Below are 12,604 nucleotides of genomic sequence, written 5' to 3'. Positions count from 1 at the left end.
AGGTTAGTTTATCCATTCTTAATTTTCTTTGGATTGTGCAATGACGTTTTCTCAAACTGATTGACCTACTTCATGTCAGACAGGTTCTATACAAGTGATTTCTTGATTTTAGTTTTCTGGTATTAATTGGAAACTGTGGCTATCATAATTCATCAAAGCTCTCAAAAAACTTTAACACTGAACCCCATTTTAACAAGTATGGCATTTCTATAGCTCCATGTAGGGTTAGGGTTTTATGAACACAATATGCAGTAATGGCTGTGCTGGAATGAAAATGAGGAAGAAAAACCTGCCAAAACCTAAAGCACGTGGATCTGGAGAACCATTCATCAAAATCTCTTTAAAACATAAGAAAAATCGGACTCCTTGGAAGAAAAGTACTAAGAAATTACCCAATATTGATTGATAATTAGGTTACTGTTGAGTATTAGAAATAAATGGTGTTTTTCTGGTATAAATTTAGGTTCTCTACTGTGCCATCATCTTTGGAAGCCTGAGTATATCAAACACAAGTTTCACTGATTACCTCAAACAAGGGTTACGCATGTTTCTTTTTTATTTATATAGGAGCATTTATGAGTGCAGCTTATATCCATCTGTATCTACATATGTCCATTTTTACATACAGTACAAACCCTGAGCCTGCAAATTCAAGCGTCAGTCAGTTTCAGCCGTACAGTTCACTCTCAGACAGAAGCAGAAATAAATGTAACATAAACGTAACATGGGACAGAGCGAGGAGAGGTTCAAACAGCTGCAGGTCTGTAGATTTTAACAGTGAGAAGAAACCAAAAGGTAAAGATTCCCTATTTTCCACCGTTAGTGCATCAGGTCTCACAGTTGGAGGTAACACGTTGAGGAAATAATGCCTTTAAGGGTTCGATTACAAAAGAGAACAAGGGCTCAGAGATCAGTCGGTGGTTCTTTTCGATTTGTGCCATCGAATCAGCAAGAAGGTTAAATGTTGTTCAGTCATTCTCTCTCTGGGTGCCGACATCATCGTCCTCTCTCCTCCTGCTCACAGCTATAGGGCCACGTTAAACTCAGTCACCAGGAAGTCCACGTGGTCCCTCTCTTTGGTCTTGAAGGCCTCGGCGATGAGGCGAGCGGCGTCCCTGTGCTCTCGGCCCCTCAGGGAAACCCCGTTTACCTCCAGGATGATCTGACCCACCTTCAGCTGGCCGCAGTTATGGGCCGAGCCGCCCCTCTGCAACAGAAAGAGGGAATCGAGAAGAGGGTCAGATAGCCAGGCAGAGAGAAAATCCATAGACGAGCGGTTAAAACTTAACCTGACTCAAGCCAGACGCATGTCGCTCCGCCTAGCTCCACTCACATACATCTGGGACACCGCCATAGGAATTGCCTTTTTTGAAGGCTGGGCCTTATCAAAATTTTTTGCATATGATTGGATAAGCCACTTGTCTGTCATCTTTATCGACGTGCTATTTCAACCACTCACACCGAAGCTAACCCGTGACGCTGATGAGAGCGACGCAGGAAAAAAAAACATTTTTTTTTTTAATGTGTTTGCGGCTCTAGTGGCACGCTTTTTTTTTTTTGATCAAGGTCTTTTTATTATTTTTTTCTTCTTTTTCTTTACATACACCACACACACACATACACATAAAAAAAAAAACTGACGAAATATACAACAAAAATCCCTCCCCACCCTCCCCTCCTATACCGGGTCTACTACCCCAACAAGAATACACCTTTTATTCATACATCAGCCGATCCAAAGCACAGGTTTGCAACACAAAACCAATATTTGACCTTTACACAAAGTTATCTGCCGAAATATTCCCGACATAGGATATAAATGGCTGCCAGACGTCAAAGAATTTGTTTACAGATCCCCTAACAGTATATCTGATCTTCTCTAAATGAATGTAAGACATAACTTCTCTTAACCAATGTCCATATCTTGGAGGATGTGGATCCTTCCATCGAAGAAGAATAAGTCTTCTAGCCAGTAGAGAGCTAACACAGTCCTCTGATGTTTGCTGAAGGAGGTCTCTGCTGGAACCACCCCAAAGAGAGAGATAAGTGGTGATGGACAGACAGTTTGTCCAAATATTCCTGAAAAAGTGTTGAAGATGCCTTGCCAATATCTGTGTAACTTTGGACAAGACCAGAATGTGTGTAAAAGTGTGGCTGGAGATTGTTTACAACGATCACACGTCGGATCCAAGTCCCTTTTGAATTTACACAATCTGTCCTTAGACCAGTGTAAACGATGTACTACCTTGAATTGAACTATAACATGTTTCAGACATATTGAGGACGAATAGATTTTATTGACAGTGAGCTGACAGGAAGAGGGGGAAAGACAGGCGGCAAAGCGCCGCAGGTCGGAGTCGATCCTGGGCCGACCGCGTTGAGGACTAAAGGCCTCCTAATATGGTTCGCGCTAACCGCTAACCGCTCCGGGGCGCTAACCTCTCTGCCGTGGACGCGCCCCGGAAAACAAAACTTGCCAAATCCGGTTGGGAGAAGGGCGAAAACATGGTTTCCACCAACAAAAGCCTTCAGAGCCGTTCTCTGATGTTCTTTTAATGAAACAATATTAGGTAGATTGGACAACACGGAAGAAATAGCAGCATCAATGCTAACGCTTGCTTCCTCGATGCGAGCCGCCATTGCTGTCTGAATCAAAACAGTCTCACGTCATGGTTGCGTCTCCACTACGTCACATCTATGAAATTCCAGCCCTGCGTCCTGATTGGCCAGACCATAAAATTGGTTGGAGAAATCACTTTCAATGGGCGATGTCCCAGATGTATGTGAGTGGAGCTAGGCGATGCGACATACGTCTGGCATGAGTCAGGTTAGTTAAAACTGCCCCCGGGGAAAACTTACACCGTCTTAAAAAAAAGCACCCGAGTTCTGTCACGTTACGATCACAAACACTGAAAATGTAATTTCAGTGTTTTGTTGGCATTTTTTTATTTATACAAAAGTATGTCATAACTGTAGAGTGAAAGTGAACGATTGCTTGTTGTGCCGAGAACTGGACGACTTGATGGAAGCGTGATTTCTGCTTTCTAGTGGAACATCCTGGTGTTGTCACCTTACGCTGAAGCACACTCGGGTTATGCAGCAGGACAAGGACGCAAGCATTTCCAGATTTATATACATCAGCGGCTGTTTCTTGTCTATTCTTCAATTTCTTTACATCAGGGCACACTTTGTTGCTTTTTAAGATCTTTTAGCCTACTTCATGCTGTTAGGCAGCTTCTGTTAAATAAAAAAAATGTTGCACATCAGACAGGGATGAGGGCTGAATGTGGCTAATGAACCAGAACCCAGCTTTCACATAATGTGGTTAAATGCAAGTAATTCATTATTGTTTTGTGTTTGTCCATTGATCAAATAAATAATAAAAACACAGCTTTTTGTATCTACTCAGACTGTCTTTGTCTGAGTTTTGATGATCTGAAACATTTTTGAGTCATAAAAGACGTTTTTAGGGGTGTAAATAGTTTTTCAGAACATTGTAGCTTCACCGATTTTTTCATGAACTCTGACCAGTGTCCCTGTTGAAGGAAACCACCCACACCATGATGCTGCCGCCACCATGTTTTACAGAGGGGAAGGTGCGTTTGGGGTGATGTGCAATGTCAGCTTTCTGCCACTTGTAAGTTAGAAGGACTGTGAAATACATCAACTAGCTCGTTACCAAATTGACAGCAATTAAGAAAAACAGGTTCTGCTTCAGTATCCAACATATTTTAAATAAAATAGCTCTTGAAGTCTGCATCTGTACTGGTGGAATAAGACTGAAGATGTACCAGCTTTTATGCAGCAGATGAAATCACAAGAATGGGTAAACAGAGTGGATATTCCAGTATTTATGCAGCTGAAGGTTTCTCAGACAGAATCTAAAATAGGAAAACAGATTTTTTATTTTTTAAATGTTTGTGTCTTCTGATTTTTTCTTTTCTAAAGCAGGACTTGAAACATTTCCATTGCCTCATGTGGTTGTTTTTGTGGCTAAAGCAAACCATTGTGGTATACGGTGTACTTCCATTTTATTTTTATCCCTGGTAAAGATGAGCAAAGAGCTTTAAAAGGTATTAATCTTTTGTTGGGGCATCATAAACGCTGAAGATTGCTGAAATATCCGGCCTTTAATTTTAGTCCATTTATGAAATAAACGTCTTTTGTTAATATCTTTTTACAAAATAACCATTGCAAGAGCATTATTTGTTAAAAAAAAAAGAAAAAAGAAAAGAAAATGTAATAGGCTTTTTAAAAGCATGCTTGTGCTTTATTGGACTGTTTCAAGGAATTTTCTATTGACTTCCTGTTTTCTTGGCATAAAAATATGACATGACGCTTGCTTAGCTGGTTTTCAAAATGGGAAAGCCAAGAGAACACACCATTTAGGCAAGGCAGATATATGCTGACCTTCAGGAGTCAGGAAATGGCTACAAAGAAAACAGTAGTGTGTGTGTGTGTGTGTGTGTGTGTGTGTGGGGGGGGGGTACTTTTACACTGCCAGTGTTCATCAAGCGAAATGATGGTGTGCAGAATGTGTATTTATTGTGCTTGACAAGTAATATCCTACCAAATTTTTCCTAAAAGTGGAATTTTAAGATACTGCATACATTTATATTGTAAATAAACACTGACATATTGGTCAGAGCAATAAATAATAAGGGGCTCTTTCCTCAGTGCACCAGAGAAGCTCTGCATGACTAAGACATATTTATCTCACTTTATTAACTGCTGGATGTGAAAAAAAGCATAAAATTTGGATTTGGAAAAAAGAAATCTATTTTACTCACCTGTTAGTTATTTCTAAATTATAAAAATAGTTTCGCTTGCAGTTGTCTTTCTTGAGACAAAATTACCAGCAGGTTTAATTAGGTAGGAAAAATCTCTTGCTAACTTTGTCACAGTGTTGATCTTTCAGAAGTTTTTACACAAATGAACCTAAAAGTGTGTTTTTTCCCCCCTTAAAATTTGCTTATGCCTTCATTTAATTCAGTCAAATTCCATAAGTGCATCCTGTTAATTTAACTTAAATCAGTAAAAAAAAATAGTTATTTGGTTACTCTTATGGGTAAAATTCATTATATGGGCTAATTTCCCTGAGTTCATGCATGATGCCTGATTTAAAAATAGGCCAAGAGCATCAATGGCGTACTTGGGTGGCAATGCAACTTTAAGTAGCCACTATTCCATGTGTAGCAGACTGAAATCAAGTCCACATGTTCTGTTTATTTCATTTTGAAGTACCTTTTTGTGTGTTTTCCGACCCTTTTGTTTTCTAGAATGCTTACTGACTTTAAACAGAGAGAAATGTAGGACAACAGCTTTAAAGGAGAACTGACGAAGAAGAAGGAAAGAAATACAAAAAAAAAAACAACAAAAAGAAGAAGATCCCGTTAATAAAAGTTACAAATTAATGAGGACGGATGCATCTTCTGGTTCCAAGGGTGCAACACGTGACTTTTTTGGTTTTGTGGATTAGATGGATGTGCAAGTTGCTGATAGGATGAGTTAAATCTAAATCTTCACTTTTCTGGACTTAAATATTACTGATCTACTGTACATTAATACAGGCATGAGAGTAATTTGAAAGGGGCCTCATGAATAAACATGTAAATCAAACCAATAAACAGTCATAAAAAACCTTTTTAGGTCACATTAGTGAAATAAACATTAATTGCAGAATAAGTAAATGGGTTCTAATTAAAATAGCTTTTAATGGAAGTGGGATATTATAATTCTCTTTACGTTCTCGCTAATGTACGATTTTTAGGCTTCTTTCGTTTTTAAATTTCTTATATTTAAATAAAAAGCCTCAGAGGATGCAGCTGAAGAACCTAAAAGTAACAATCTTGACACATTATTTTCTAATACCAATATTAGAGTTAACATTATTCATTAGCTAGAGGTTGGTTCATCACCAATTGACAGAATACGGTACTTTTGTTTCAATGTTTAGCGGAGCAGAAACCTTTTACCTCAGAGACACGTCCACAGATTTGTCTCAAGGCAATCATCGGCGGCCATATTGAGAAGACAAGACTAATGACAACCAGCGTTTGCGGGGGACGTTGGTGGGGACAGATAATGTTCAGCCGGCCGGCCACCAGCAACACTTTTTTCCTCCATCCTCAGATGTCGAGATTGAGGCTACCTGAGAAGAGCGCCCTGGAGGACATGAGAGATGGGAAATACAGAAGCCAGGGAATTGCTATATTACCTCTCCCGTGTGCTTACTTTCACTGCTGCAGAGAGGGTGTATTGTCTGGGGCTTTGATGCGATCATCCGCCCTACCGGATGGAGCCGAGGCCAAGTGGGAAGCATTGGAAAAAAAAAACAACTAAGAAAACCTCAATTTATTTTTTTTTTTTGTGGCTCCCTTCAGGCAAGTTTGAAATAGTGGCGTTCTGAGGATGCTGAAGATGTTCGTCTTATATTATTAGGTAATAAAAAGCAGCTCCGGTGTGAAACGAGGGCTGTTTTTAAGCATGCCATAAGAACGGTCCCAGACCATGATTGTCCCAAAATAACAGTTCTTACAACAACAGTTCTTACTGGAGCACATGACCTAATATAACAATTAGACACTTGATTTAAAATATGTAGTGCTTATCAAGTTGTGTAATGTTGCACAATATAAAGTGTTTGAGAAATTAAACTTTGTGCCACTGGATTAATTTATGCAATTGAGTTGCCTTGTTATTTTTTTTAGTAAAGATTACAAATTATAATCCCTCTTGGACAAACTGCGCTATTTATATTGTTTTGAGATCTAAGTATTGTCTTAACAATAAAACATGTTCTGTAAATGCAGAAAAATTACTGAGTGCTTCATTTTTCCATTCTGCCTTGCAAAAGTATAAACTCGTTAAACATTTACAACAATTCTTGTGCAGACAAATATATGAGAGGAAGATTTAGTGGAAGGAAAAAGTTCACGGGCAACAGAGATAACCAGAGGTGATTAAAATGCTGATTAAAAGTGATTTATGGAGCTTCTGACTTCATTTTCCGTCAGAATCTCCCACCTGGCCTCAGTGCTGAAAGTACGTATACCTGCTTTAAAACTATAAACTTTAAATTAGCCAGAACTGTGCCCAATAACTACTATTCTCCACCTCTTTCCACCAAATGATTAAAAAAATATGCACCAATAGATGAAATTATACATTTACAAATCTAAGCTAAGGAGCAGAACTCTAAAGATGAACACATTCAACAAGTAATGATTCAACAAATTGGGTCTTGCAACCATAACTAAGAAGAAGGCAATACCAGGCATATTAAAGGCCTATTCCTATTTATGAAAAGCAAAATTTCACAAAACACAAAATATATTTTGATCTGAGTCTTATGCATTTATTTTTCGACCGCCCTCCGGATACAGTGATTATTTATTACTTGAATAGATTAGTATGACATCATGGGTTCCAAAACCTTCTTTAATTGTTGGAAAATTGATGCACTATTGGTTTTATTATATCTAAGATGACTAAAATCAGTACATTACCCAAGCCAACTTTATTTACAAAGCACTTTAAAGACAGCAGGCACTGACCAAGTGCTGGAACAAAAAATAAAATTATTGAAACGAATTAATAAATTGTTAGAATGTGAAACAAATTAAACGATTGAAATTTTTAAGAACACTAGGGGAAAAAAATTAAGCAACAACTTCTGAATTAACAACGTCTGCCAGTTCAAAAGTCGAAGAGAAGAGAGCAGATGTGAAAATGTCTACTGTCTAATGTGCAAAAACTGATCTCCTCTGAGCTTCAGCCGTGTCCTCTGTGCCTCTTGCAACAGCTGGTCAGCTGATCTGAGCGGCAAAAAAAATTAAAAATTTAAACAAAGAGCTGAACGATATACTCTAAAATGGACAGGCAACGGGTGCAGAGAGGATGAAACGCTCTCTCTGTGTTCCAGTTACGAGGCGTGCAGCAGCGTTGGGCAGCGACTGAAGGCGCGATAAGCATGATTTACTCACTCCAAGGCACAAAGATTTACCCTAAACTAGCCGCCTTCTAACACAGGCATGGGTTACTGCTCTGAAGTCGTCTTTTGACAACATTGCTTTTCATTTAGGACATTTACCTCAGGTAAAAAAAGTCAGTTTTCCCTGCTGCACAGAGCCGCCCATCCAGCCGAAGATCACCGTCGCTTTTTAAATGCAAACCATTATTGCTTTCTGTCCACCACCAGTAAACAATTACATCAATAAGAATGGGAAAAAAAAGGCAACTTTTATTACGAAATCTGAATTTGAATAGGAAAAACTATCTTTGGTTGTTTCAGTGGTAGGAAAAGAACTCCTTGTCCCCGACCTCTGCCATTATCCACTGCAATGAGACGCATATTTTTCATCATTAGTCTCCCAGTGCAGTGAGTCAGAGCTCCATCTTTGAGGTATAATTGTTGTTTATGACTTTAAACTTGGAGACGGGCTGAATTAAGCTGAGGTTCTTATCTGCGAGGCAATATTAGGAAACGCTCAGAAGCTGCCTGTAAAAAGGTTTATTTCACCGTTTGTGATAAGGAAAAATTATTCAAAGCTGAGCCTTGTGAAGTTTTGTCTATGTCAGGGAAAGGGCTGAGCACATAAATAAACGCTTTCTATAAACCAATGAGGGCTTTTATGGGACGCTGTACCGCTCCAAGTGTGTGCTTCCGCTATTTATTCAGCAGCCGGTGCGTCTCTGTCTCAGGCTGAGCCCAGAAAGGAGACAAAGCCGATCTCAGGTAGGACTGGCCCAGCAGATCAGGAAGTTTCAGAGGGAGACGAGTCCAAGACTTCTGCACCACGAGCTTTTGCCACAACGAGCCTCCAACCACCTCCACTGCCAGCGCAGCCCAGACCCAAAAGACGCGTCCATCTTGGAACACCAGTCCTGTTCTGGCAACGCATCTCCTCACCTTATTATCTCCAATCTCCCTTTTTTTTACATCCTGTCCTCCAGAAGCCCATTTTATTCTCAATGCACTGATTTCCAAACCTTTTATCCTTCCCTGGGCAATCAGCCGAGTCCCCCCCCCCCCCCCCCACACCCCATCCCTCATTTTTTTTTATTTCAATCAGCGTCTCAGAGGAGCGTGAGGCTCAGAGACAGGTCTGAATGGACCCTGTAGCTGCTCAGATCCTTTTCTGAAAATGATCAGCGCCGCGAATAATCCGAGCTTTGCTGACTCGCCAATTACTGTGGAAACTAGATGGATGCGGCGGCGGATGCAGAGGTACTCAGCTTTCGTTTCAGACTAAACATCCAGTGTTTTGAGTTCTACTCTGAATACACAGGAGATGCTTTTGCTTTATTCGGCGCAGACAGGCTGCAGACGTATTTTCTCACATGTCTCACATGTAACTTCCTCCTTATTTAGTCCCATTGTTGATCCAACGGTGGAACACATTTGACCTGCGCCATGACGCGCTCTCGGCACTCATTGGCCCGCCGGTGTAAAAAGCCTAAAAATTAATTACGTTTTTACTGCAGGAGCAAAATCTTTATGCTGAAAACTGTTGAAGAATCTCACCTTTAATTTGCTTACATTGATTCATAAGTGGAAAAACCTCCCAAGCTAAGATATTTTTTAACAAGTATTGCAATTTATACTTTACTTAACAAATTGAGTATTGTTTTTTTTTTTACTCTGAATCAGTCATCCCTGACTTCTTGTGCGCCTTAAGTACAAAAACAGGAAGCTATTCTTGGGAAAGACATGTAAATAAAGATATGGGTTCCTCTTCATAAATGGCTACAATCACAAAGCTGCTGGCCTAAACTTGCTCATATCTGCAGTCAGAGCAGTAATTAACGGCCCCTCGATCTACACATAGTGAGGAGTTTGACAAAGAAGGGAAAATTGGTGCTCAGGCTCACAAAGTCGCCATTACAACTATTTTACATGCTAAAGTGTTGCTCGGGTGGATTCCCAGGAACAAGGTTTTTCTGTCCTACCATCACAAACACGAAGATGCAGAGTTAACGGACTCAACGGGGACTTTAAGTGGAATCGTCTGCTTTGGGTCTTTCAGCAACAAACCCTCCAGGTGGCTGTGGCATGAAATAAATTAGGAATATACACGGTGAGGCGCCTGAAGCCCACGGCTAAGGTCGGCGGAGGAGGTGTGATGCTGTGGGCACGTATCTCTTCCATAGTTTCTGGAAACGCTTGTGGACGTTTAGCAATCTGATCTTGTTCTGATCATTCAAAGCTGATCAGAAGCACTAAGAGCTACAGGGTTCTTACAGTGTGGAAGCTGTTGGTTTTTGCAAGTTTCCCTGCTTAAATCAAAAAAAGAAATAAAATCATTAATTCCAACAAGCCACCTACACCACCACCAAAACATTCACAGCAATAAACGAGTCAGTTTCAGATTAATAGAAGCATCAATGCTACTAATTTACGTTGTTATGAGCACTGTCTGGTTAAATATGAGCAAAACTATAAATTTAAAACAAGTTTCTGAGGGACGCAGGTAGGGATGGGGACTGAATTCGGTGCTTTTCGAGACACCGATCGAATCCCGTCGGTACTGCCGGGTACCGATTCATGTAGAAATAAACGGTACCTGAACGCATCACTGTGGCACTGAGGGAGTGGAAAAGTGCCCGATTTTTCATGCTGAACATGAACACAGCAATGCATGCACCAGAGTGTGATGATCAGCAGCCCCTGGTCCAGGAAACAAAGCATGCCGGATAGAAAGTGGTTGAAAAGTGGCTCCACTTGCCAAAATGTGCTGCAGATTAGGCTGACTGCCATATTTGTGAGGCCGGCAGTGGGAATACTTTCAATCTGAGGAAAACCTGGTCACTGCTGCCAATTTAGCAAATTTTTCACTATATTTTGTGACTTTTCAGATTCATCCAGAGACCTTTTGTCAAAAAGACAACTAGCGAAAAATCTAGCGACTTCCTTCTGTTTTCGGTGACTTCTGTGAAAGTAATCGTTCTGCAGTTATTGCGGTGAGCCACTTCTCTTAGTGCCGCCCTGAAGCTTTTTTCTCTCTTATTGTGTCTCTGCTCTGTCTTCTCTAACATAGAAAGTACTCCTGGGTCAATGTGAGCTTCTGTGCTTTCTGTGTCTCTGCTCTGTCTTCTCTAAGCCCCAGTGGGTGGAGGCAGATGAGCGTTCACACTGAGCCTGGTTCTGGTTCTGCTGGAGGTTCTCCTCCCTGTTAAAGGGGAGTTTTCCTCTCCACTGTCGCTTCATGCATGCTCAGTATGAGGGATTGCTGCAAAGCCATCAACAATGCAGACGACTGTCCACTGTGGCTCTACGCTCTTTCAGGAGGAGTGAATGCTGCTTGGAGAGACTTGATGCAACCTGCTGGGTTTCCTTAGAGAGGAAACTTTCTCACCAACCTGGAGGATCTGATGGAATTTGACTTTGTAAAGTGCCTTGAGATGACATGTATCATGAATTGGCGCTATATAAATAAAATTGAATTGAATTGAAACTCGCCTGCAGTCAGGGCAAAGAGCAGAGAGGAGATTTACAAGGCGGGATAAAATATTATGTTTTTAATACAGATTTTCTTTCTTCTCTGAAGCTGTTGCACTAAAATAATTCCCTGAATTTTATTCACACAGCTTCAGCCCCATATTCACCTCGTTCACTCTGATAACTCTGATGTTTTATGTGCTATGGAGTCAGACAATTCATAAATTATTTAATAAGGTTAGTTTCTAGATCCAAATAAGATTATATATTGAGAAATGAATATGTTAAATTGAAAGATTTAGAGATGTTATTATTAAACTAACATTTATGACCTCATAAGCACACAAAAGTACTGAAAATAGGTACAGCTAAGTACCGGTATCAGTTCAAATGTGAAAGGTACCTGTCCATAGACTCTGGCTTGGTTGAGCAATTAAGTCTTCAAATATATTAGGGAAGACACTGGGCTGTAAGGGCTAGATTAGTGGGAACTATTAGAGATTACAAGTCCTTTTTTTTCAAGTCCAGTCTCAAGTCTGAAGAACAAGAGTTATTTGCCAATGGAATGACTATTTTGACCCCTAATATAGGATAATTAGACATCCTGCACTTGAAATAAGAAGATGGAGTTGAGTTGTTCCTATTTTAAGGTCAAAAATCTTGTTCCATTGGCAAATCATCTTATTTACCTGCTCAAATCAAGGGCAAATACATAAATTTTAAGAATATTTTACTTATTTTAAGTTCTGTTTTTGCAGTGCAGCGTGCTGTCAAGTTTGGCAAAGGCCTGTTAATGGGGCCTTAATTGGATTCAGGAGAGGTGGAACAGGGATTCGCATCAATCTGCAGGACAGAACCGGACTTGGAGACCCCCCCCCCCCCCCCACCCATCTGAAACATTTGGCCAAATGGTTCCACAGACATAAAAGCAACCTTCTTCCATGACCGTCTCATTCTGCAAACTCAAATCCTACAGTGAGAAATCACACTGCTGAATTCATCTTGAGGCTTTTTGCACATCTTTGCCAGCAACGACAATAAATATAGAAAGTGCTGCAAAAATGTAAATAGACAGGTGCTACATTCTGCTGATTCCCTCTGGAAAGTTCAGCTTCTCCACATAATGCCTTTAAGCACATCAAATCCCCCTGGAGCAGCGGGCGC

The 12,604-nt window shown here is 40.3% G+C and overlaps 1 protein-coding gene across 4 annotated transcripts in view; it reads right to left on the bottom strand.

The window, feature by feature from the left end:
- Nucleotides 1-543: 543 nt before the first annotated feature.
- whrna (whirlin a) overlaps nucleotides 544-12,604 on the bottom strand; it is a 185,378-nt gene continuing 173,317 nt past the window's right edge. For 3 of the 4 annotated variants that reach the window (XM_021317332.2, XM_036140049.1, XM_036140048.1), the window contains one exon: nucleotides 544-1,207. In XM_021317332.2, coding sequence (XP_021173007.2) covers nucleotides 1,025-1,207 — 183 coding nt within the window. In that variant the 3' untranslated portion in view covers nucleotides 544-1,024. The remainder of the gene's footprint in view (nucleotides 1,208-12,604) is intronic. The other variant, XM_012864207.3, reaches the window with a different exon arrangement.

The sequence above is a fragment of the Fundulus heteroclitus genome, chromosome 8 (genome assembly GCF_011125445.2).
Source record: "Fundulus heteroclitus isolate FHET01 chromosome 8, MU-UCD_Fhet_4.1, whole genome shotgun sequence".
Classification (NCBI taxonomy): Eukaryota; Metazoa; Chordata; class Actinopteri; order Cyprinodontiformes; family Fundulidae; genus Fundulus; species Fundulus heteroclitus.
The sequence above is the reverse complement of the archived record's forward strand: the minus strand, read 5'-3'. Positions and strand labels throughout refer to the sequence as shown.